Below are 27,107 nucleotides of genomic sequence, written 5' to 3'. Positions count from 1 at the left end.
TGTCCTCTTGGTCTAATGGTTAAGATCGGTTGGTTGGTTCCTCCCGTGGGAGACTCGGGTTCAGATCTCGGCTGGTTAGACGGACAACCAAGTTGTCTTTGGCCATTTCCAACACTGACGCTTCTTGACTCTTTCTTTTCATAGTGCCCCAGTCCTAGTAGCCTACACTCTTGGGTTTTTCCTCTGAGCAGGATTGGGCGGGGCCAGCTCCTTATCCAGGACTGGATAATGGGGTCAGAGCTCTGTCACTCAGGCTGGCATCCCACTGCTTATTTTGGACTGCTAACATGTAAAGGATAAACCTCACTGGGGTTCTCCTGTCCTGGCCTCTGTGTGTGTGTCTGTGTGTGTGTGTGTGTGTGTGTGTGTGTGTGTGTGTGTGTGTGTGTGTGTGTGTGTGTGTGTGTGTGTGTGTGTGTGTGTGTGTGTGTGTGTGTGTGTGTGTGTGTGTGTGTGTGTGTGTGTGTGTGAGAGAGATATTCCTGGAGACTGAACCGAAAGCACAACATCAATGGCATGGCATTCACAGAGGCAGGCATGAGTAAGCATTGCTTGTCAGTCTGAGACAGGATGAATGGATACGATCATGATCAGTCATTTATTTGTTCACATTCAAAGTGGACATTATAGTTGTTTAAATAAAACGTTAACATTAGGCTACTTACTGCAGTTTAAATACAAATTATTTAGTTTTTAGTTGTTTTAAATACACAAGCCAGAGAGAACGTTTGATTTAGTTTGCCTGGTACCATGGAACCAATGGAATAGTCTCAAAAGTGTCAAATTAAATTAAAGCCACAGTCTATAATTTTTTCCACGAAATGTAAATATTGAAATAGCTCCCTTGTTTTTGCACAACTGCTGTTTGAGGTCTACGCCACGACATATTGCATACTATATTGTAACATTTCCAATTCAAATGTTACTGTTAAAATGGCATCAATAGGGCGACGCTAGTATGTAACTGCCCAGCCCCGCTGTCCAACAAAGTCCTGGAGTCACCTTCCGTGTGATGAAACGGAAGTATGCTCACGGCTGTAGGATTAGAGACATTCAGGGCATTTTCGAGAAACTCACGTCTTGCAGTTTACATGGCACATAATACACATATATAGAAAAACCTACGTTGTACCTCTTGATATTTTGCGCGTGCACAAGGACACGGGCGCAAATGAACACATTCCATGGAACGCTTCATTGCACGGAACGAATGGATTAATTCTGCGCTGGCGGATGGTCAAGGGAAGCCAGTGGAAAACGCTGTACATTTGATCTCAAGAAAGTGCAGCCTTTTATTAAAGCACAACGAATGCATCGCAGAGAGCATTTCGTTCAGAGAAGGTATCATAGAGTAGCAAATCCTTTTTGGGAGACTGTTCAGCAACTGTTTGGCTATTTGATCTTATGCGCGCAAGTATCGAGCTAACTTATTACATCAAATGGATTCATTATTTAATTGCTTTCAACAGTCTCTGTTTGATGCGCATGGTTGGCTACATTTGAAAGAGTTGTGATGGTGGATTATAATAATTGGACGGAGACTTACTGTTAAAACACGTTTGTGCGTAATTGAACAGAGGAATTGATAACGAAAACCGGCAGTGGCCCTTCTCTGTGCTTGGGGAGAATCGGAGTGGGGGACACGCAGCCGATTCCACAATATTGGTTTCTTCCCCGCATCATTGACGTAAACAAGAACATACAACTCTGTAATATTAAGTTATAATTACTCTCAAATTTCAATACGCAGAACACGTCAAATGTGAATTATGTATGCAAATAAGGACGACCTGAAGTTTGTTCTATTCCAAAGAGCTTTCATTGACGTTGACTGCCATTCCAATTTCCTTCAAACACACGTCCTTCACCCGCAGACCTATTTCATCAGTTACACATCTTATTTGTTGTCAGTGAGTGGATACCAATTTTGTACAATAGGAGCAACATTTAATAGAACCATTTAATCTAGTCTATCGTCATTGCATCTATTTACAAAGGCAACCGTAGGCTATGTCTAAATGCGGGTTTAAAGACCCCTATTCCAGATGGCTTCCTTCCCTGACTCCGACTTGAAGACATGCCCCCTATGCAAAGAACTGTGCTGCTCCTCTGCTCCGCTCTCCTCCAACTCTTCTTCCTCCTCGTCCTCGTCTCATACCTCAACTAGCTCATCTACCTCATCCTCCAGAAGGCTCCACGTCCTCCCATGCCTCCATGCCTTCTGCAGGCAGTGTCTGGAGGGCCAGCGGAACCCCGGAGACCCCTTGACACTCCGGTGCCCGACTTGTGACCGAAAGGTTCTAATGCCCGTATCAGGAGTAGATGCCTTGCCCTCGTCAAACTTTTTATTTAGCAACATGTTGGATGCCGTGGTAAATTCGTCTGAGGAGCAAATCAACAATACTGTTAGCAGCAGGGGCAACAACTTTTCTCACAGACACAGCAGAGAGCCCCTGTGCAGCTCTTGCAACGAGGGCAACCCCGCTACCTCTCACTGCCGAGACTGCCAGGAGGACCTTTGTAACAACTGTGTATGGGCACATCAGAGGGTCCGGCTTACCAAAGACCATTTCATTGATAGACTAGTGGAGAGTCTGTTTCACCAACACCTGGGGAACCGAACCAACAACTCTAACAACATTCCTACTGCCACTCTGAGCCGGTCCTCCTTCCAGTCAAGCTACTCTCTGCTGCCGTTCTTTCAGGACAGGCTGAGTTTCTGCCAGGAGCATGACAATGCGGTAAGTTTCTCCATCTGAGTCTAACTGCAGTAATGTTGTTTAATATCATCATGAGATCGCCCCCATATCCTCTGTCTGACCCACCACCTCTTCAAAGCTTAACGTGGGTTTGAGTGTTATTGGACACCTCTTCAAAGCTTAACGTGGGTTTGAGTGTTATTGGACACCTCTTCAAAGCCTAACGTGGGTTTGGGTGTTATTGTACAAACTCAAATGGGATCTACCATTTGGGCTTGACAGTCCATACCAATATCACAGTCTCATAACACCAATATCACAGTCTTATAATACCAATATCACAGTCTCATAACACCAATATCACAGTCTCATAACACCAATATCACAGTCTCATAACACCAATATCACAGTCTCATAACACCAATATCACAGTCTCATAACACCAATTTCACAGTCTCATAACACCAATTTCACAGTCTCATAATACCAATATCACAGTCTTATAATACCAATATCACAGTCTCATAACACCAATATCACAGTCTCATAACACCAATATCACAGTCTTATAACACCAATATCACAGTCTCATAACACCAATATCACAGTCTCATAACACCAATATCACAGTCTCATAACACCAATATCACAGTCTCATAACACCAATATCACAGTCTCATAACACCAATATCACAGTCTTATAACACCAATATCACAGTCTCATAACACCAATATCACAGTCTTATAACACCAATATCACAGTCTCATAACACCAATATCACAGTCTTATAACACCAATATCACAGTCTTATAACACCAATATCACAGTCTTATAACACCAATATCACAGTCTCATAACACCAATATCACAGTCTCATAACACCAATATCACAGTCTCATAACACCAATTTCACAGTCTCAGTCTCATAATACCAATGTCATGGATAAATAATATATGATATAAATGTACATTTGGAGAGTGGTTGGAGCAGTGTCTCTGCTGGGGTGTACTTGGACTAAGCAGCAGTGTCTCTGCTGGGGTGTACTTGGACTAAGCAGCAGTGTCTCTGCTGGGGTGTACTTGGACTAAGCAGCAGTGTCTCTGCTGGGGTGTACTTGGACTAAGCAGCAGTGTCTCTGCTGGGGTGTACTTGGACTAAGCAGCAGTGTCTCTGCTGGGGTGTACTTGGACTAAGCAGCAGTGTCTCTGCTGGGGTGTACTTGGACTAAGCAGCAGTGCAGTCCCTCACTCCTGTCCATTGTCTGACGTCACTACTAGGTGTCATTCTGACGTCACTACTAGGCGTCATTCTGACGTCACTACTAGGTGCCATTCTGACGTCACTAGGCGCCATTCTAACGCAGTTGCCAGGAGCGAGTGCAGACGTGAGACAATACACTCCTGTCCTGACTCCGGTGCATGTAGTGTGGCATAGGAGTGCATGCTCCCAATAGAGAAGCATACAGGAAGCCTTTACTCAGTGGAAGGCCAGTCGGAATGTCATGACGTTAGCCTTCAGCAGAGCAGTCATCTGGGAGACATGTTGAGGATGGGACTACACACACATTCTCTCTGTATTCCCACACCCCCACAGACACACTTTCTATTTGTTCTACCCATTCACCCTCTTGTCTACCAATTCTCTACAGTCTCTGGTGAGAACGTTGAATGTTACAGAGAACACTAACACCAGGTCAGTGAGATGGTTGAACATTCCTGCCTTGTAGTGGGGCAAAGCCAAAGAAATACAGCATCTGAATAGCCTTGACAACAAGGAGGTTGGGTTGAAGTTGGCCACCTCAGACATAGTGTGCATCCCAAATAGCACCCTATTCCCTAAATAGTGCACTACTTTTGACCAGGGCCCATAGGGTGGACATAGATTTTTTTAGATTTTTTTTTATTTCCCCCCCGCCAGACGCTTGACTAGAAACTCAACTCACTACAATACCTTATGTAACTTATTGTCTAAAAAACAGTTTCCCTTTTCTAGTTGTGAATGGCCTTGGGTCAGAACTAGTAGGAGACCTATATACATTCAATGTTTAAGCTGAGAGAATGTTGTGCCCTCTCTCTCTCTCTGTGTTGACTTTGATTCCAACAGTAGGTCACAAGGTGGAAGGGACGGAAGCCCGTCACTGCATTGTTGCTGTTGTCTGTTTTCTCCCTCAGGCTTGAGGTCAGGGGTTACGAGGGCGGGGCCACACTGGTTGCCATGTGGTGACGGTGTAGAACGTTCAGTAAAGACTCCTTTTTGTAGATTACATTAGGATAGGAAGACTTGATTATTCTATAATGAGGAAATGTGAACGTTGCTGGTATGTTTAGGCCTTGAGTCATTTGGATAGCCAACCTAGTTTGCTGTGCAGCTTAATGACATGTTAGAGGAATGCATCTAACTCATCCTCTAATCAACAGGACAATAAGAGGTTAGTGGTTAGAAGAGAAGCCTTTTGCATGATGACACTCCCAGCCTGTCACTAACCAGTTTAGTCTCTGTCTGTAACTCTCATCTAGTGGCACGACGATCTGATGAGACACTGCTACAGGCTAGGTTAATGTGTTTTCAGATATTGTCTCAGTCACTGAAATAAAAGCCACTGTTGTTGCCGTTATTGACAACACTGTCAGCTATGAACATTCAGTCAATGATTCCACAGTACATTAGACAGTTAACTGTGGGGAAGAGGGCGGGGAGCGAGTAGTCCCGTCTCTCATTGACTACACAGGAGGCTGCTGAGGGGAGAACGGCTCATAATAATGGCTGGAATGGAATAGTATTGAACACCAGGAAACCATGGGTCTGATGTGTTTTATACCATTCCATGTATTCCTATCTAGCCATTACTATGAGCCTGTCCTCCCCAATTAAGGTGCCAGCTGCCGCCTGTGATTGACTACCATCGCTCCTACCAGTGCAGTGAACTCGTAAGGAATCTTGTCTGGTTTATAATTCTGTCTAGCTGGGGATATCCTGTGTGAACCAACCCCAAAAGCCTCCCCGTCAGTCACTATGTTATTATTCTGTTTCAGTTCTTCTTCCTCCCTGTGCCTTTCTTTTTCAGTTTCAACCCATTTCATGTGAGAGAGGAGCCCCTCCCGGTGCTTTGATATTGAATCTGGCAGCTAGAGGCACAAACGTAAAACAACCTCACTGCCCTGGCCCAGCCTCGGCTTAGCCCCGGCCCAGCCCCAGCTTAGCCCCGGCCCAACCCCAGCTTAGCCCCGGCTTAGCCCCGGCCCAGCCCCGGCCCAGCTTAGGACGTAACCAGAGAGAGAGGGATTCCTCTAATGGGGGTTCCTTTCCTCCTATGGTAGGACCAGACCTTCATCAGGAATGTGGAACGGTCTTCATTAGGGCTGAGGAGGGAGGCCTGACTGGCAGTATTACTAATATGCCTCTTATGTAACAGAATTAGAAGCCAGACAGAAGAACTGGAGATCTGTTGTTTTATTCCCATGGAAAGTTCTCTCTCTAATGTAGCTCTATTCCTCCTAGTTCAGCTGCTTCTGAAGGTGGATGAACTTTGCAGATGTAGTCCATATTGATTAGTTCTCGACCAAACCTTTAATACAGTTTAAAGTTCTACTGTAGGGTACACATGCACAACCATTGCATTGGCAGGATTCAGGTCTTTTAATGAAAGGAATTGTACATCTTTATCCCCATGACTGTAAATCTCTGTGTTGAAGAGACTTTGAAAATAGTTTTAACTTGACAGAGTGGACGTTTGGTTTCCCTGCTGGTCCTACAAGGCGGCAGACATCAGCAGACATTGCATTAACGATGGGGCCCGGCCTTCTCATTGGGAATATGAAAATATTGTCTAGCCAAAATAACTCTGTTATACGTCCCAAATGGCACCCTATTCCCTAGATAGGGGTCGGGTCAAAAGTAGTGCACTAAGGTAAAGTAGTGCACTATGAAGGGAATAGGGTGCCATTTGGAACGTAGACTCTGTGTTGCCATAAAGCAGGCAGCATGGCCGGCGAGTCAGTGGAACATATGTCTGAACATTTAATGCTGTTGTATGAAGAAGACAGATGGAGCAGTCAGTCCAGGGAAGTAAAGAAAGCAGTTGGAATGGTCTGCAGATTGTGTGTTTCTGATGAACAGTGGAAAGTAGAAGGGTGATTCACTCAGTGTGGGTCACGTCTTTTCTTCTGCTGAGCCTAGATTTTAGTACAGATGGAATATCACCATTGTTTGAAACAGAATGGGTGTACACACAGTCACAGCTGTGTGGAAGTGTTGGACACATCGATCAGTGTAGAGCTTGTCAAAGAGAGATGTGTCCATGAATGTGTTTTTGTTTTGACCGCCAGGTCTCTGTTTTGGCTCTGGAACGTCCGGGTACTGGAGTGGACATTCTGTTCAGACACTTCCCGTTAGTTGGGTAGTTCCTTCACTCTTCCATTAACCAGGGGGCTCATATGGGTGTGGGAGGGGGGCTGTAGGGTAGTTCAGCAGATGCAGGTCTGGCTGCCCCCCCCCCCCTCCTCTCCTCCCACACGCACAGCTCACATGGAAGCGCTTTTATCATTTTATATACAAGAAATGTCTGGCATGGCATCAAAGCAGCTCTCTCTCTGGGATGGGATGGAAGCCCTATTCCTAGACAGCGATGGGCTCCGAAACGTCTCATGTGTTCTGGCTCATGGTCAGTCCATGAGGAGGCACAGTTCTTTATTAGGGTTCTGAAATTCTGGGAACTTCCCCAAAAACTTTTCCAGAAATCCTGGTTGGAAGATCAGTGGAATCGGGAGGGAATAAGCAGGAAATCTAGGAACGCTCCAAACAGGAATGTAGAAAAACCTGTGAGTTTCGGTAAAGTTCCAGGAATTTAGCAACCCTAGTGTATCAGAACTGGAGGTCATCTACACACAGAACAACTTGGTGTATTGCTTGTAGTGTTCTATTGTAGAGGCTGAGCCATAGAGATCAAGTCGTACATGTTACTGGAAGAACACCCAAACCAACAAACAAATCAAATACTATTTTATTTGTCACATACACATAGTAAGCAGATGTTATTGGTCACATACACATGGTTAGCAGGTGTTATTGGTCACATACACATGGTTAGCAGGTGTTATTGGTCACATACACATGGTTAGCAGATGTTATTGGTCACATACACATGGTTAGCAGGTGTTATTGGTCACATACACATGGTTAGCAGATGTTATTTGTCACATACACATGGTTAGCAGATGTTATTCCGAGTGTAGCGAAATGCTTGTGCTTCTAGTTCCGACCATGCAGTAATATCTAACAAGTAATCTAACAATTTCACAACTACCTTATACACACAAGTGTAGAGGAATGAGTAAGAATATGTACATAAGCCATGTGTACATATGGCCAAACGGCGTAGGCAAGATGCAGTAGATGGTATAGAGTACAGTATATACATATGAGATGAGTAATGTAGGGTATGTAAGCATTATATAAAGTGGCATTGTTTAAAGTGGCTAGTGATACATTTATTACATCCAATTTTTCATTATTAAAGTGGCTAGAGATGAGTCAGTATGTTGGCAGCAGCCACTCAATGTTAGTGATGGCTGTTTAACAGTCTGATGGCCTTGAGATAGAAGCTCTTTTTCAGTCTCTCAGTCTCCGCTTTGATGCACCTGTACTGACCTCGCCTTCTGGATGATAGCGGGGTGAACAGGCAGTGGCTCGGGTGGTTGTTGTCCTTGATGATCTTTTTGGCCTTCCTGTGACATCGGGTGGTGTAGGTGTCCTGGAGGGCAGGTAGTTTGCCCCCGGTGATGCGTTGTGCAGACCTCACTACCCTCTGGAGAGCCTTACGGTTGTGGGCAGAGCAGTTGACGTACCAGGCGGTGATACAGCCCGACAGGATGCTCTCGATTGTGCATCTGTAAAAGTTTGTGAGTGTTTTTGTTGACAAGCTGAATTTCTTCAGCCTCCTGAGGTTGAAGAGGCGCTGCTGCGCCTTCTTCACCACGCTGTCTGTGTGGGTGGACCATTTCAGTTTGTCTGTGATATGTACGCCGAGGAACTTAAAACTTTCCACCTTTTCCACTACTGTCCCGTCGATGTGGATAGGGGGGTGCTCCCTCTGCTGTTTCCTGAAGTCCACAGTCATCTCCTTTGTTTTGTTGACATTGAGTGTGAGGTTATTTTCCTGACACCACACTCCGATGGCCCTCACCTCCTCCCTGTAGGCCGTCTCGTTGTTGTTGGTAATCAAGCCTGCCACTGTAGTGCCGTCTGCAAACTTGATGATTGAGTTGGAGGCGTGCATGGCCACGCAGTCTTGGGTGAACAGGGAGTACAGGAGAGGGCTGAGAATGCACCCTTGTGGTGCCCCAGTGTTGAGGATCAGCGGGGTGGAGATGCTGTTTCCTACCCTCACCACCTGGGCGCGGCCCGTCAGGAAGTCCAGGACCCAGTTGCACAGGGCGGGGTCGAGACCCAGGGTCTCGAGCTTAATGACGAGTTTGGAGGGTACTATGGTGTTAAATGCTGAGCTGTAGTCGACGAACAGCATTCATACATAGGTATACCTCTTGTCCAGATGGGTTAGGGCAGTGTGATTGCACACTGCTGGACAGAGCGGTACACACTCAGTCATGGTGCTCTCTGTCTCTCTCTCTCTCTCAGCTGATATTGCCACTCTATTTGTCTTGATACGGTGGTCTTGCACACAGTTTTCAGCCTGGCTCTGTGTGTGTGTGTGTGTGTGTGTGTGTGTGTGTGTGTGTGTGTGTGTGTGTGTGTGTGTGTGTGTGTGTGTGTGTGTGTGTGTGTGTGTGTGTGTGTGTGTGTGTGTGTGTGTGTGTGTGTGTGTGTGTGTGTGTGTGTGTGTGTGCAGCGCTGTGCACGTGTGACTTCTGGGAAACCGGATTAGCACGGACAGGGCACCCTCGGGTTGTGTTAATCTGTATGCTCCATGCTCCGTGTGTGTTTTACATCAGCCCTGTGTGGGAATTCTGGGACGTTGCATTATTCTGTCCCTCTTTAAATTTCCAATAGATCTACAGGCTAGTGAGGAAACAACAACTTAGTTGAATTACTGTCTGAGATTCTGATGAATCATAATTCCAGATGTTTTCTGATTTGTTTGTTTTTGAAGTCCACCATCCCAGGGAATGGTTTGACTGTCCCCTTTTCTTCACTTCAGACACATGAAATACCATAACATGGACTTGAACGTGATAACAGCTCTGTCCTGTTCCACAGAAGTTCAAGTGCATCCTGACTTTGGTTCCTTTTACCCCAGCTTTGGGTTGTCTTTGGCCACTTCTGTTGGCAGTTTGGTGTTTAAAGGCCCCTCTATTCCTCCCCCCTCCCTCTGTGATGCTGATAGATACAGGATCACAACCTCTGGTACGATAACACAACACTAGGACTGTAACGGTCATGGAATTTTGGATGACTGTAATTGGCCAGCCAAATGACCTCGGTCACCGTAATAGGCGTTTTGAATAACAAACAAGAATTATTTTGGCTGCCATGTTTGTCCTCTCCTCTGCTGTTCTGACATGGGGGCTGACGACATCAGCATGCTTCAGTTGGGCTGAAGCATGGTGCAGCATGAAAAAATGTTTGGTGCAGCATGAAAAAATGTGTGGCCAAACAGCTGAAAAAACCCTTACCGAAGTCCTGAACGTGGTGTTGAGGGCTGTGTTGGAGGTATTAGTCAGCGCTGATGGATTGGCCTTTGTGGTGGGGAGAGGAAAGCACCTCCAAACTCCTTCATTTGGTCTTTTCATTGAGAGGAATCCGCCTCAGTGATTACTGTCAGACAGAACCGCTGACATTTTCAAACGGCTCACTGGGAAGAGGGAAGGGGCCAATGGGTGAGCTATGTACCCCGACCCATGCTGAGTGATCCATCATTTCATTTGAGGGCTTTGTGGTGCTGAGTGGACTAAACACACACACACTCGTACTGAATCTCCAGAACTAACTCAAGAGCATCCAGTCTAAATGAACTCTCATTGTGAAAACTCTCTGACAACTTCACCTCTGCATTAAACCTTAGTATCGTCAGAGTATGTCCCCACACCAGCACCAAATGATTTTATTTCAACTTTATTTAACCAGGTAGGCTAGTTGAGAACAAGTTCTCATTTGCAACTGCGACCTGGCCAAGATAAACCATAGCAATTTGACACATACAACAACAGAGTTACACATGGAATAAACAAAACATACAGTCAATAATACAGTAGAACAAAAGAAAACAAAAAGTATATATACAGTGAGTGCAAATGAGGTAAGATAATGGAGTTAAGTAATTACAATATAGCAATTAAACACTGGAATGGTAGATGTGCAGAAGATGAATGTGCAAGTAGAAATACTGGGGTGCAAAGGAGCAAGATAAATAAATACAGCATGGGGATGAGGTAGGTAGATAGATGGGCTGTTTACAGATGGGCTATGTACAGGTGCAGTGATCTGTGAGCTGCTCTGACAGCTGGTGCTTAAAGCTAGTGAAGGAGATATGAGTCTCCAGCTTCAGTGATTTTTGCAGTTTGTTCCAGTCATTGGCAGCAGAGAACTGGAAGGAAAGACGACCAAAGGAGGAATTGGCTTTGGGGGTGACCAGTGAGATATACCTGCTGGAGCGCGTGCTACGAGTGGGTGCTGCTATGGTGACCAGTGAGCTGAGATAAGGCTGGGCTTTACCTAGCAGAGACTTGTAGATAACCTCTAGCCAGTGGGTTTGGCGACGAGTATGAAGCGAGGGCCAACCAACGAGAGCGTACAGGTCGCAATGGTGGGTAGTGTATGGGGCTTTGGTGACAAAACGGATGGCACTGTGATAGACTGCATCCAGTTTGTTGAGTAGCGTGTTGGAGGCTATTTTATAGATGACATCGCCGAAGTCGAGGATCGGTAGGATGGTCAGTTTTACGAGGGTATGTTTGGCAGCATGAGTGAAGGATGCTTTGTTGCGATATAGGAAGCCGATTCTAGATTTAATTTTGGATTGGAGATGCTTAATGTGAGTCTGGAAGGAGAGTTTACAGTCTAACCAGACACCTAGGTATTTGTAGTTGTCCGCATATTCTAAGTCAGAGCCGTGCAGAGTAATGATGCTGGACGGGCAAGCAGGTGCGGGCAGTGATTGGTTGAATAGCATGCATTTAGTTTTACTTGCATTTAAGAGCAGTTGCTTGCCACGGAAAGAGAGTTGTATGGCATTGAAGCTTGTCTGGAGGTTAGTTAACACAGTCTCCAAAGAGGGGCCATAAGTATACAGAATGGTGTCGTCTGCGTAGAGGTGTATCAGAGAATCACCAGCAGCAAGAGCAACATCATTGATGTATACAGAGAAGAGAGTCGGCCCGAGGATTGAACCCTGTGGCACCCCCATAGACTGCCAGAGGTCCGGACAACAGGCCCTCCGATTTGACACACTGAACTCTATCAGGGAAGTAGTTGGTAAACCAGGTGAGGCAATCATTTGAGATACCAAGGCTGTCGAGTCTGCCAATAAGAATGTGGTGATTGACAGAGTCGAAAGCCTTGGCCAGGTCGATGAATACAGCTGCACAGTAATGTCTCTTATCGATGGCGGTTATGATGTTGTTTAGGACCTTGAGCGTGGCTGAGGTGCACTCATGACCAGCTCTGAAACCAGATTGCATAGCGGAGAAGGTACAGTGGGATTCAAAATGGTGTTTGTTAACTTGGCTTTCGAAGACCTTAGAAAGACAGGGTAGGATAGATATAGGTCTGTAGCAGTTTGGGTCTAGAGTGTCACCCCCTTTGAAGAGAGGGACGACCGCGGCAGCTTTCCAATCTTTGGGAATCTCAGACGATACGAAAGAGAGGTTGAACAGGCTAGTAATAGGGGTTGCAACAATTTCGGCAGATAATTTTAGAAAGAGAGGGTCCAGATTGTCTAGCCCGGCTGATTTGTAGGGGTCCAGATTTTGCAGCTCTTTCAGAACATCAGCTATCTGGCTTTGGGTGAAGGAGAAATGGTGGGGGCTTTGGCAGGTTGCTGTGGAGGGTGCCGGGCAGTTGACCGGGGTAGGGGTAGCCAGATGGAAAGCATGGCCAGCCGTAGAGAAATGCTTATTGAAATTCTCAATTATCGTGGATTTATCGGTGGTGACAGTGTTTCCTAGTCTCAGAGCAGTGGGCAGCTGGGAGGAGGTGATCTTATTCTCTATGGACTTTACAGTGTCCCAGAACTTTTTAGAGTTAGTACTACAGGATGCAAGTTTCTGTTTGAAAAAGCTAGCCTTAGCTCTCCTAGCTGCCTGTGTATATTTGTTCCTAACTTCCCTGAAAAGTTGCATATCACGGGGGCTATTCGATGCTAATGCAGAATGCCACAGGATGTTTTTGTGCTGGTCAAGGGCAGACAGGTCTGGAGTGGACCAAGGACTATATATATTCCTAGTTCTACATTTTTTGAATGGGGCATGCTTATTTAAGATGATGACTGTTGCTATAGAGACATGTACTAGCTAAGTATTATACGGTGCTTGAATGAAGTGCTGGATACATGCCACACATCCATGCACTTTAGTGGTAATACATAGGAACATATCAAAGATAAACATCTTTAGGGGCTCTGTATTGTAAATATTGATGTTCTTGGCAACTGACCAATGTAATTGTTTATTGGCCTCCTTTCTCTATACAATGTAGTGATTGGCCTGCATCACTCACCCTGCTTTCTCCATCCTATCCTGTACGCGCTACCCTTTCACTCCTGCAGTGGTGGAAAAAGTAGCCAATCGTCATACTTGAGTTAAAGTAAAGATATCTTAATAGAAAATTACTCCGGTGAAAGTCACCCAGTAAAATACTATGTGAGAAAGTCAAAGTATTTGGTTTAAAAAATACTTAAGTATCAAAAGTAAAAGTGTAAATAATTTCAAACTCCTTTATTTAAGAATGATTTTTGTGTTTTTTATTTATTTACGGATAGCCAGGGCACACTCCAATACTCAGACATAATTTACAAACAAAGCATTTGTGTTTAGTGAATCCACCAGATCAGGCAGTAGGGATGACCAGGGATGTTCTCTTGATAAGTGTGTGAATTGGACCATTTTCCTTTCCTGCTAAGCAAATGTAATGAGTACTTTTGGATGTCAGGGAAACTGTATGGAGTAAAAAGTACATTATTTTCTTTAGAAATGTAGTGAAGGAAAAAGTTGTCAAAAATAAAGTACAGATACAAAAACAAAAAAAACTAACTACTTATGTAGTATTTTAAAGTATTTTTACTTAAGTACCTCACACCACTGCACTCCTGCTTCTCTTTCTCTTTCGTTATTTCTTAGCCTTGTTTCTTCTTTCACTCTGCTTTAGACAGGACTGTGTCCAAAACACTGAGTATGTGATGCCGTACAGTACATCGTTGTGCAGACCGAGGCAGAGCCATAGCTTAATGTCATTGTTACTATTATTAAATCGTCAGGACCCGACAGTCAACATGTTAGATACTGTACAGAATGTAACAATAGAACTGGCTGCGGTTGGTTGTTGCTGTATGTGAGAGGATAGCTGTTCTGTTGTTAACTATCTGCTTCTGTGCCTGTCCCTCTGCAGGTTCTGCATTTCTTCTGTGACACGTGCTCCGTGCCTGTCTGTGGGGAGGGCAGTGTGGATTGTCACTCGGGCCACAGCCTCCGCTACCTCCAGGATTCCCTGCAGGACTCCAGGACCCTCACAATCCAGCTGCTGGCAGACGCCCAGCGGGGCAGGCACGCTGTACAGGTGGGTGATGGGATGCAGGGCTGGCACGCTCTAGGTGGGTGATGTGATGCAGGGTAGGCACGCTCTAGGTGGGTGATGGGATGCAGGGCAGGCACGCTCTAGGTGGGTGATGTGATGCAGGTCAGGCACGCTCTAGGTGGGTGATGCAGGACAGGTATGCTGTACAGGTGGGTGATGTGATGCAGGGTAGGCACGCTGTAGGTGGGTGATGTGATGCAGGGTAGGCACGCTGTAGATGGGTGATGTGATGCAGGGTAGGCACGCTGTAGGTGGGTGATGTGATGCAAGCATGCTGTAGGTGGCGGGGACTCTATGTAGATCTATAGGGGGATATACAGCGGGGACTCTATGTAGATCTATAGGGGGATATACAGCGGGAACTCTATGTAGATCTATAGGGGGATATACAGCGGGAACTCTACGTAGATCTATAGGGGGATATACAGCGGGAACTTTACGTAGATCTATAGGGGGATATACAGCGGGAACTCTACGTAGATCTATAGGGGGATATACAGCGGGAACTCTACGTAGATCTATAGGGGGATATACAGCGGGAACTCTACGTAGATCTATAGGGGGATATACAACGGGGACTCTATGTAGATCTATAGGGGGATATACAGCGGGAACTCTACGTAGAACTATAGGGGGATATACAACGGGGACTCTATGTAGATCTATAGGGGGATATACAGCGGGAACTCTACGTAGATCTATAGGGGGATATACAACGGGGACTCTACGTAGATCTATAGGGGGATATACAGTGGGAACTCTACGTAGATCTATAGGGGGATATACAGCGGGAACTCTACGTAGATCTATAGGGGGATATACAGCGGGATCTCTACGTAGATCTATAGGGGGATATACAGCGGGAACTCTATGTAGATCTATAGGGGGATATACAGCGGGAACTCTACGTAGATCTATAGGGGGATATACAGCGGGAACTCTACGTAGATCTATAGGGGGATATACAGCGGGAACTACGTAGATCTATAGGGGGATATACAGCGGGAACTCTACGTAGATCTATAGGGGGATATACAACGGGAACTCTACGTAGATCTATAGGGGGATATACAGCGGGAACTCTACGTAGATCTATAGGGGGATATACAGTGGGAACTCTACGTAGATCTATAGGGGGATATACAGCGGGAACTCTACGTAGATCTATAGGGGGATATACAACGGGAACTCTACGTAGATCTATAGGGGGATATACAGCGGGAACTCTACGTAGAACTATAGGGGGATATACAACGGGGACTCTATGTAGATCTATAGGGGGATATACAGCGGGAACTCTACGTAGATCTATAGGGGGATATACAACGGGGACTCTATGTAGATCTATAGGGGGATATACAACGGGGACTCTACGTAGATCTATAGGGGGATATACAGTGGGAACTCTACATAGATCTATAGGGGGATATACAGCGGGGACTCTACGTAGATCTATAGGGGGATATACAGCGGGGACTCTACGTAGATCTATAGGGGGATATACAACGGGGACTCTATGTAGATCTATAGGGGGATATACAGCGGGAACTCTACGTAGATCTATAGGGGGATATACAGCGGGAACTCTACGTAGATCTATAGGGGGATATACAGCGGGAACTCTACGTAGATCTATAGGGGGATATACAGCGGGGACTCTACGTAGATCTATAGGGGGATATACAGCGGGAACTCTACGTAGATCTATAGGGGGATATACAACGGGGACTCTACGTAGATCTATAGGGGGATATACAGCGGGAACTCTACGTAGATCTATAGGGGGATATACAACGGGGACTCTATGTAGATCTATAGGGGGATATACAACGGGGACTCTACGTAGATCTATAGGGGGATATACAGCGGGAACTCTACGTAGATCTATAGGGGGATATACAGCGGGAACTCTACGTAGATCTATAGGGGGATATATAGTGGGGACTCTACGTAGATCTATAGGGGGATATACAGCGGGAACTCTACGTAGATCTATAGGGGGATATACAGGGGAACTCTATGTAGATCTATAGGGGGATATACAGCGGGAACTCTACGTAGATCTATAGGGGGATATACAGCGGGAACTCTACGTAGATCTATAGGGGGATATACAGTGGGAACTCTACGTAGATCTATAGGGGGATATACAGCGGGAACTCTACGTAGATCTATAGGGGGATATACAACGGGAACTCTACGTAGATCTATAGGGGGATATACAGCGGGAACTCTACGTAGATCTATAGGGGGATATACAGTGGGAACTCTACGTAGATCTATAGGGGGATATACAGCGGGAACTCTACGTAGATCTATAGGGGGATATACAACGGGAACTCTACGTAGATCTATAGGGGGATATACAGCGGGGACTCTATGTAGATCTATAGGGGGATATACAGCGGGAACTCTACGTAGATCTATAGGGGGATATACAACGGGGACTCTATGTAGATCTATAGGGGGATATGCAGCGGGAACTCTACGTAGATCTATAGGGGGATATACAGCGGGGACTCTATGTAGATCTATAGGGGGATATACAGCGGGAACTCTACGTAGATCTATAGGGGGATATACAACGGGGACTCTACGTAGATCTATAGGGGGATATACAGCGGGAACTCTACGTAGATCTATAGGGGGATATACAGCGGGAACTCTACGTAGATCTATAGGGGGATATACAGCGGGAACTCTACGTAGATCTATAGGGGGATATACAGCGGGAACTCTACGTAGATCTATAGCGGGATATACAGCGGGGACTTTACGTAGATCTATAATAGGGGGATATACAGCGGGGACTCTACGTAGATATATAGGGGGATATACAGCGGGGACTCTACGTAGATCTTATAGGGGGATATACAGCGGGAACTCTATGTAGATCTATAGGGGGATATACAGCGGGAACTCTACGTAGATCTATAGGGGGATATACAGCGGGGACTCTATGTAGATCTATAGGGGGATATACAGCGGGGACTCTACGTCGATCTATAGGGGGATATACAGCGGGAACTCTACGTAGATCTATAGGGGGATATACAGCGGGAACTCTACGTAGATCTATAGGGGGATATACAGCGGGAACTCTACATAGATCTATAGGGGGATATACAGCGGGGACTCTACGTAGATCTATAGGGGGATATACAGCGGGAACTCTACGTAGATCTATAGCGGGATATACAGCGGGGACTCTACTTAGATCTATAATAGGGGGATATACAGCGGGGACTCTACGTAGATCTATAGGGGGATATACAGCGGGGACTCTACGTAGATCTATAATAGGGGGATATACAGCGGGAACTCTATGTAGATCTATAGGGGGATATACAGCGGGAACTCTACGTAGATCTATAGGGGGATATACAGCGGGAACTCTACGTAGATCTATAGGGGGATATACAGCGGGGACTCTACGTAGATCTATAGGGGGATATACAGCGGGAACTCTACGTAGATCTATAGGGGGATATACAGCGTGAACTCTACGTAGATCTATAGGGGGATATACAGCGGGAACTCTACGTAGATCTATAGGGGGATATACACCGGGGACTCTACTTTGGTGTGTGTGTGTATGACGGCCACTAGTCAGCTCTGACAGTTTGTATTCAGAGACTTGACGGCATCAGGAGCAGAATGGATCATTAGTGTCCTCTATCCCTCCAGCCTCACAGGACCCGGAGAATGGGAGTGGGAGGGAGGGAGGGAGGGAGGGAGAGGCCATAGTGCCCATTTATAGCCCCTCTAATACCATGTCTGTGTCCCAAATGGCACCATGTTCCCTACATAGCGTACTACTTTGACCAGAGCTCTATGAAGGGAATATGGTGTCAGCCCTATGAAGGGAATAGGGTGTCAGCCCTATGAAGGGAATAGGGTATCACTTGGGATGCAGACAACCACAAACATTAGGCCACTCCTCCTTAGGCTACTGGCTGGGAGATGGGTTGTCATCCAGCTGTGAATAGAGAGTGAAGGGTGTTGGGAACGGGATGGCTTTGGGAGGACGGACACAATGGAGAGGAATTCTAGGAAGACACTTCCTTCCCCCCCCGCCCCCCCCCTCCCATATCCCCCAAACCAACTCACTCACATGGCAGTGAAATATGTATGCCCCTCCCCTTTCTCAAAACACAATAGAAAAGCACACCTCCCCCTACCCCCTTCAGTCCTGTGACACTCAGTTGGTGTTTTGAGGCTCACTTAACTTGAAGACCTAATTCATCAAATGCTGCTAACTCAATCTAGGTTGAGTGTTTTTAGCTCCTGTGAAGAGGCTGTACTATGACTAGGACCAGCCTGATAATCCATTATCTCCTATGAAGAGATCTCATGGGCTGTGTCCCAAATGGCACCCTCTTCCTTATGGGCCCTGGTCAAAAATAGTGCACTACATAGGCAATGGGTGCAATTTGGGACACACATCATGTTCATGGGCTTGAATGGCACAAAGCCCGAGCTGTAGAACTCTGTCCTGAAAGGTAGAAGACCTTTGGCCTAAAGGGTCACATTAAAACACCATAATCTCATTTGCCGCCTTTTTCTGCCTGTTCTGCCACCCCCTTAACCTCTGACCCAGGATTTGTTACCCCTATAGATGACGTCATTGGTGCTTCCTCTCTGATTGACACCACCACCCTGGTAGTACCCCTCATTCCATTGGTTGAGCTCAGTCCTGCCGGGAGGGATCAGGTTACGGACGGTTGTCAGCTCCCACCTAGTGAGAAGTTCATTTAACCTTTTTGTCCTAGTCAGTCACACTTTATATCAAGGCCATTTAGCAGACACTTTTATCCCAAGCGACTTAGTCATGCGTGCATACACTGTATTCACTCTCCCAACAGTTAAAGGCCTGTCTGCTGATAAAGCATTTTGGTAGCAGATCTTAACACAGTCTTAACTTAACGCTCTGAGCTTTAGTTCCGACCCCTATATCCACCAGAGGTGCCTCTATGGGGTGACTTCATGATGAGGACCAACTACTTGCTGGAAAACAGTTGCTGTGTTGGCCTGGGGTCAACAGCCTCTCTCCAGCAGTAGTACTGGAGCCAGTCTGAGGTATTTCATTCACTTAACCAGCTGGCCTCATACTGAAAGGACTTTGAGAGGTCACGCATCAATTTTGGTGCAAAAAGGTTGAGAAACCCTGATTGACTGTATCTGGAACAATGTGGGAACAATGTGTCACTATTTAAAGGTCTTAACCTGTGAATAATGTGTCAATGTACCATTCAAAGGTCACGCTACATTTTGTCCCCACTAAAGCAGTTTCTTAATGATTTACCTGCAGCTGAGCATTGAGAAAGCCCAGGCCGTTGCCGAGCAGGTGGAACTGAAGGTCATGGTGGTCCAGTCAGAGGTCAAAGCCATCACAGAGCGTCATAAGAAGGCCCTGGAGGAACGAGAGTGTGAACTGCTGTGGAAAGTAAGTTGGTTTTCTGCTAAGTAGTATCATACTGTAGGACCTACAGTATATTTACACATTCCAGCAGTGTTACAAAACCTAACAGACAGGTTTAACTATCTTTTCTTTCTCCCTTCTGTCCCTTTCCACTCTCCCTCCTTTTTCCCTCTCTAAAGGTTGAGAAGATCCGTCAGGTGAAAGCCAAGTCCCTCTATCTCCAGTTAGAGAAGCTGCACCAGAACCTGACCAAGCTGGACAGCACCATCGCTACAGTAACCCAGGTCCTAGAGAAGGGCAGTAGTTTGGACCTGCTGCTGGCCAGAGAGAGCATGCTCCTCCAGATCACAGAGCTTAAGGCCCTCAGGGAGCTGTTACTACCGCAGGATGATGATCGCATCCTGTTCACCGCCCCCGACCAGACCTTGCTCCTCGCCATCCAGTCCCTAGGTCTGGTCAGCTCCGGGGCCTTCGCCCCCCTCACCAAGGCCCAGGGAGAGGGGCTTTGTCGGGGCTTGCAGGGTAAGCAGGCTTCCTTCACTGTGGTGGGGTATGATCATGATGGAGAGCTCAGGCTGTCTGGGGGGGATGGTGTGTCAGCTGTGATGGTGGCGCCCGATGGTAACCTGCTAAACGCTGAGGTGACCGACCATCAGAACGGGTTGTACACGGTCAGCTACCTGCCCAAGGTAGAAGGAGAACATCTGGTGTCAGTCCTTATCTGCAACCAGCACATCGAAGGCAGCCCCTTTAAAGTGCTGGTCAAGTCTGGCCGTAGCTATGGAGGTATCCCCTTGCCGGTGGCCTCGTTCGGCAGAGAGGGGGACGGAGATGGGCAGCTGTGTCGCCCCTGGGGGGTGTGTGTGGACAAAGAGGGCTACATAATCGTAGCTGACCGAAGCAACAACAGGGTGCAGATCTTCAAGCCGTGCGGTTCCTTCCACCACAAGTTTGGTACGCTGGGCTCCAGACCAGGCCAGTTGGATCGACCAGCTGGGGTGGCCTGCGACAGCCAGAGGAGAATCATCGTTGCCGATAAGGATAATCACCGCATCCAGATCTTCACCTTTGAAGGCCGGTTCCTCCTCAAGTTCGGGGAGAAGGGAACCAAGACCGGTCAGTTCAGCTACCCCTGGGACGTGGCGGTCAGCTCGGAGGGAAAGATCCTCGTCTCAGACACCCGGAACCACCGCATCCAGCTCTTCAGGCAGGACGGCACCTTCCTCAACAAGTACGGCTTTGAGGGGGCTCTATGGAAACACTTGGACTCCCCCAGGGGCGTGGCCTTCACTCAGGAGGACCACCTGGTGGTGACAGACTTCAACAACCACCGTCTGCTGATCATCCGGTCGGACTGCCAGTCGGCCCGCTTCCTGGGATCAGAGGGAACCGGTAACGGTCAGTTCCTGCGGCCGCAGGGCGTAGCAGTGGACCAGGAGGACCGCATCGTGGTGGCTGACTCCCGGAACCACCGGATCCAGGTGTTCCAAACCAACGGTAATTTCTTATGCAAGTTGGGGACTCAGAGTAGCAGCTTTGGACAGATGGATCGCCCGTCGGGTATAGCTGTTACTCCAGACGGAAGGATTGTTGCCGTGGATTTTGGAAACAACCGAATCATTATGTTCTAGGCTAGGCAGTTTGTCTGCTGGTTTGCAAAGAAAGAAACATTGAAGAGGAGATTTTGAAACACACCCATCAGAGGCAAATGTCTTTGTGAGCAAATGGAAACAGTAATATTGAAACTTGACCTTTTCTCTCAGTTATTACCTCTATTTTGAAAGAGCAAATCAATGCAGTAGATGAACCAATGCCAACAAGGGGTTATTGTCAAAAGCTGACATTTTGAACCCTATAGTAGGCCTTCTGTGACACTATCTGGCTCGATAGTTGTCTTTTCTCCTGATGTGTGCGTCAAAATCTCTGATTTTCTCAGGGAATTTCTTGCATTCTTGAAAGATTTCCACTGCATCATACCTACCTCATGTAGCTGTGTTTGAATGTACTCCTTTATTATTTGATGCAGAGATTTCGCCAGTGGAATTTTGATAAAGTAACTACCTCAATGCAAGAGAAAAGTATAGTTAACATGAAGTAACATTTGGTTGATATTTGCACAGAAAGCGCGCGCACATTTTCTCTAATTGTTACTGTGCACATAAAGGTGTGAAATCCCAGAATGTTGCTGAGAACAATGTATAATAATGACTGTGTTACATACATGTGGAAACGTGGAGTCAGACATTTTTATAAACTCGGCAACTGTTATTTTTCCATTTTGTTTTTGAATATGCCTCCATACCTCTGTAAAACCTTTTTACCTCATGTCACGACCACATAGTACCTCAGAACTCCAGTGTCCTCAGGTTGATAGTATGATCGAGTTCCAAATGGCACCCTATTTCCTAAATAGTGCACTACTTTTGACCAGAGCCCTATGGACCTTGGTCAAAAGTAGTGCACTAAATAGCGAATAGGTTGTAATCTGAGACTCGTCCTGTAAAATGGATTCTCTCCACAAAATGGCTGCTGCCAGTTTGCTATAGGCAGGTTGAATATTTGATATCAGTTACCATTGTCAGTTCAGTCAGTCGTGTGATTTCAGCTTGAAGGGGAAAAAACATTTAACAAGGAATTGACCACCTTGAATTGGGTGAATCATCAGAATTGTTATTTTCTGGGCATCTATGAAGAATTGTGACTTGAAACTACTGGCAATCATCATTGTTGTTAGATGAATGAATACATGTCAGGATTAATATATCCTAAGGCAACTAGTGCATCCGGCCACAACACAGTGAAGATTAGACAATGACACACTGGTGTGGATTAACTTGGATTTAATCTGAACCGTGTACGACTGCTGAGTCTAAATCTATTTACTGATATCCATTTAGAAATCAATGAAATCTGTGTAGACTAACTTTCCTAAGAGTAGAGGGGTCTAAGAGTAGTGAAGTTTCATCCTGATATGTTTGAACAACGTTTCTGCATGGTTGGTGGTTTAGATTGGCACCCTAATGATGCCACCATGTTCCTTTCTTTGTGGTCGTTGTTTGAAAAGTCTATCGTTGCCTCTGTGCCTCGACTCTGTTCCCATCAAAGAAAATCATCCGTTTAGCTTTTCTTCAAAATAGAATGCTTCTTCTATTTCTTCAAAATAGAATGCGTCATTCATGGGAAACCGCTCTGAAAGAGAATATTGTTTTATTCTGGTGGCAAATAAAATCATTTTTAAAAGTAAAACTGACCAGTAAATTAAAAGTGACAGCATTGATGTTGATCTCCATTGCCTCCATAGTATTTTCAATAGATATTCTCCATAGTAACCCCTAGCTGCTTGTCAGTTGCCTGATGACCCACTCATGTAGCCTACAGATGGCTGAGTAACCAAAGCAAAAGGCTCCACATAATTAGAATTCCATCAGCTGCTGCTCCCACACCCACATTCACCCTGCTCTAAAGTGTGATGGCAGTTGGTCACATTAGACGTTGTAATTTCAGTCAGCACAGCAGTTCCTCTCTATTGTATGTACCTGTTTGAGAGAACAGAACCAAACCAGGTCATTCATGGTTCCACAGTGGCTATTAACTACAGAACACCAAGAACCAGTAAAAATGCAAATGTTAAAATTGAATTATTTTTTTACCGCTGTAGCCTGCCCTGTTATAAGCTAGCTGTTCATAGCTGTTAATATTGTGCTTATAGCATTAACTGTTAACGCCAAGTCCCAGCCTCTCCTCCCTCTGTGTCTCTGACTGCGTCTAATGGGCCAGTATTTCCTGTCTTTTGAGCCACATTGCCACAAGTGCTGGTTTACGAGGAGAGCTCGGTTCTGTTCCAAATGGCACACTAATCCCTATATAGTGCACTACTTTTGACCAGACCTTTATGAGCCCTGGTCAATAGTAGTGCACTAAATAGGGACTAGGTTGCCATTTGGCACACCACCCTCTGTAAGTTGGTGAGGCACCATAGCTGTAGGTCTCCAGTTGCTCTAACCCCCAGAAGAGCTGGAAGGCATGCAGCTCGCCAGACACACCTCATATCTCTTTTACCTTAATAATCACAGCTGGGTGTACAGGGGGACCAGTGAGACGTTGGGCTCCAGACACGGCTTACTCGGTTACATCCTCTTAAAGATTGAACCAAAATGGCCACTTTTTAGATATTGAGTTTCCAGGTATTTTAGTGGATTATTCACATTAACACTGTTCCAGTGTTGTAGCTTGTGCCTTTTGTTATACAGGAGATAAATTACACTGTTTCTGGGCCAATTTGTGACCAGCAGGAAAGCCATTGTGACAAAAACAAATGGTATAAATGGACTATTTGAAGTAATAAATATAACTCTTAAAAATGGCCCACCATCACTATCATTTAGTTTTTCAGTATTTAATTTTGTTCTTGCTGGTATGACCCCTGGAATATAAAAAAAAAACATATCATTTATATATATATATTTAACCAGGCAAGTCAGTAAAGAACAAATTCTTATTTACAATGACAACCCACTGTTCCCCGGTAGGCCAACTGCCTTGTTCAGGGGCAGAATGACAGATTTTGTCCTTGTCAGCTCGGGGATTCGATCCAGCAACCTTTTGGTTACTGGTCCAACGCTCTAACCACTAGGCAACCTGCCGCCCCATATATACCTCATTATACAGAAAGATATCGGTATAATGTACATCTTTACCTCAGTATTACTGAGCTACGCCCATTACCTCATTGCTGAACTGTTAATACCTCGTTGGCATGGTTGCATTTTTCAAACCTCAGTTGAATTGCAGTTAGATGTGTGGTCTTATAGTGTACTGTTACACTAGAGAATGGAAAGGGAAGGCTTGGAGAAGTTATGAACAGTTTGATCAAGTAGATTAAACCCAGGACAATGCGGCTTCAAATCCACACTGATCTGATGTATTTTCAGTACATTGTTGGTTCCTATCGTTTGAACTTAAGTTAGCAGTTTCTTAAAAGACCTCAAGGTCTTGACACTTAGAAGACAAGACTTGTATATTTTAATTTTAATGCATGATTCAAAAAGTTATTGTGGGAAAGATTTGTCACTGCTTTTTAATTATTTTAGGGTTATATACAGTTACAGTATGTTAGGTTGAGGAGGATGGCTTCCTTTGACTATACGATTGTATCTATTTTATGAACAGCTTTACTGGGCCCAATCAAGTTACCTCATGATGTCAAACAACAACAGCGTTCAAACAGAAATACATTTGCCTTAAGTATTTCAGTAGGACCCTCATTAGCTACTGCTAAAGCAGTACATAACACTATACTAGTAGAGGACATTCAACATGTACTCTGTCTATACTTCCACAGTTGGAAGTATCACAATTAACTTTAAGCCCTTGGTAGTTTTCTTGATTAAGGTAACCTTTGTTGAACTTTGTTATTTACCTGTTTCTGTACCTGCTGTTTGCTTTTTATTGTCAGGTTGCAAAATTCTGGTATGTTTTCAAGAATTCCAGATTGGAGGATTCCCGGAATCAGGAGTGGATAAAGAGGGAGGGAATCTTCCAAACGGGATTTCTGGGAATTGGTGGAAAGTTTATTTGCAACCCTAGCCGGAAGTATACTTTGGGCTCCATTTGATCCGTATGGTGGAAATTCAGCACTGTAGAGAAATTAAAGGCAACGTTCCCACATTTCGTGGAGACTGCATTCATGGTTAACGCTGCATATGTCGACTCAAATCAGAAATGACCTTTTTACATTTCAATTGCGCTATAGCGCTGAACTTCTTCGATACAGATTAAATTGAGCCTCAGTCTATCCAAACTATTAGAAATGCTCTGTGTTCTGTCATCCACAGTAATTTATCTGGTTGAGCAGTATGGGAGGATTCCAGCATTAGTACTTTTCCTCTCATGGAGATAAACAACAGAAGCCTATCAGTTCATTAGAACATGGTCTTAGACTAATGTGATCATGTAGTCAATTTAAGTCGAACTCAGGTATAATGCTAGTGTTCCACGTTTTGAAAAACTTTCAATAAGCAACCTTTACATATTCTGATTATTATTATTTTTTAAATTTACATAAGATCCAACTTTAGAATGCTTAATCAGATAATTTTTGTTGGAAAAAAATATTGATTATGAGGGAGTGGACTCAAACAGATTTGTTTTACTTTTCCAATGTATAATTTTTGTTGGGGTGTGTCTCGTATGTGGGGGAAAATGGCTCAAGGAAAAAATATTCTGTATTGTGACAATTCTATGTATCCATTATACTGTCTATGTATCCAAATATCCATTATACTGTCAGATGTCTCTCTTCCTTAGTCCCACTCAGGCCATTTGAGCATGGTAAATGGGGATGGGGTATATTAATCCTTTATTATTTGATACTTTTTACTCTGGAATTGTGTTGAACCCCAAAAATTCACTGTATGAAAAACGTTGAGGTCATTTGACCGTTTGTGGGGTTTATATAACCTGGAGTCAAGCCTAAATATGGTGCCGTTTCATTTGAAGTGAAATGGAAGGATGCTCCATATGGATTCCACTTATGAGTGTTTGAAAGGGATAGCAGTGAGATTCGGGGACTCTAAAAGAGTTCTTCCAATACTCCCTCCTTCTCTATACCCTCTATTGACTGGTTGGAAGTGTTGGTGTGAGTCCTAAATGCCACCCTGTTCCCTAGAGCACAGGTGTTAAACTCATTCCACGGAGGGCTGGTTGTTTTCACTTCTTCCTTGTACTTGATTGAGGAATTTAGGTCACCTGATTCTTCTGTTTTAGCAGACGCTCTTATCCAGAGAGACGTTCTGTACTGGTCCCCCGTGGGAATCGATCCCACAACCCCGGTGTTGCTAGTGCCATGCTCTACCAACTAGACGCACGGAACCTGGGTTGTCTAGCTCTTAACTGAAAGGAAAAACCAAAAACCAAAAACCTGCAGACACTAGACTAGGCCATCCATGGAATGAGTAACACCCCTGCCCTATAGAGGGCACTACTTTTGACTAGAGTCCTATCAAAAGTTGTGCATTATATAGGGACTAGGGTGCCATTTGGGACTCAAGAAGCATTCTGAAGGATGTTAGGCGACTACTGTTAACCTGCCGTCTGCTTCTCGTCTATATGGACTTAACATTTCCTATGCAGTTTGGGATTTCAATAAAATGGGATTCTTGTATCCAACATCCATTTCCTGATCCGTCTCTTTTTGAATCCAGTAGAACGCCAGAAAAGCGGTGTGTCTGCATACCAAGAGGT

General features: G+C 45.3%; 1 protein-coding gene across 1 annotated transcript; it reads left to right on the top strand.

Annotated features, from left to right (window-relative positions):
* The first annotated feature begins 1,000 nt into the window (after positions 1 to 1,000).
* On the top strand, positions 1,001 to 27,038 carry trim71 (tripartite motif containing 71, E3 ubiquitin protein ligase). The gene is made up of 4 exons (XM_071396233.1): positions 1,001 to 2,741; positions 14,258 to 14,425; positions 19,755 to 19,889; positions 20,045 to 27,038. Exons 1-4 carry the CDS (start codon positions 2,046 to 2,048, stop codon positions 21,494 to 21,496), a joined length of 2,451 nt encoding a protein of 816 aa, XP_071252334.1. The 5' UTR covers positions 1,001 to 2,045; the 3' UTR covers positions 21,497 to 27,038.
* Positions 27,039 to 27,107: the final 69 nt, after the last annotated feature.

The sequence above is a fragment of the Salvelinus alpinus genome, chromosome 4 (assembly GCF_045679555.1).
Source record: "Salvelinus alpinus chromosome 4, SLU_Salpinus.1, whole genome shotgun sequence".
NCBI lineage: Eukaryota > Metazoa > Chordata > Actinopteri > Salmoniformes > Salmonidae > Salvelinus > Salvelinus alpinus.
The sequence above is the reverse complement of the archived record's forward strand: the minus strand, read 5'-3'. Positions and strand labels throughout refer to the sequence as shown.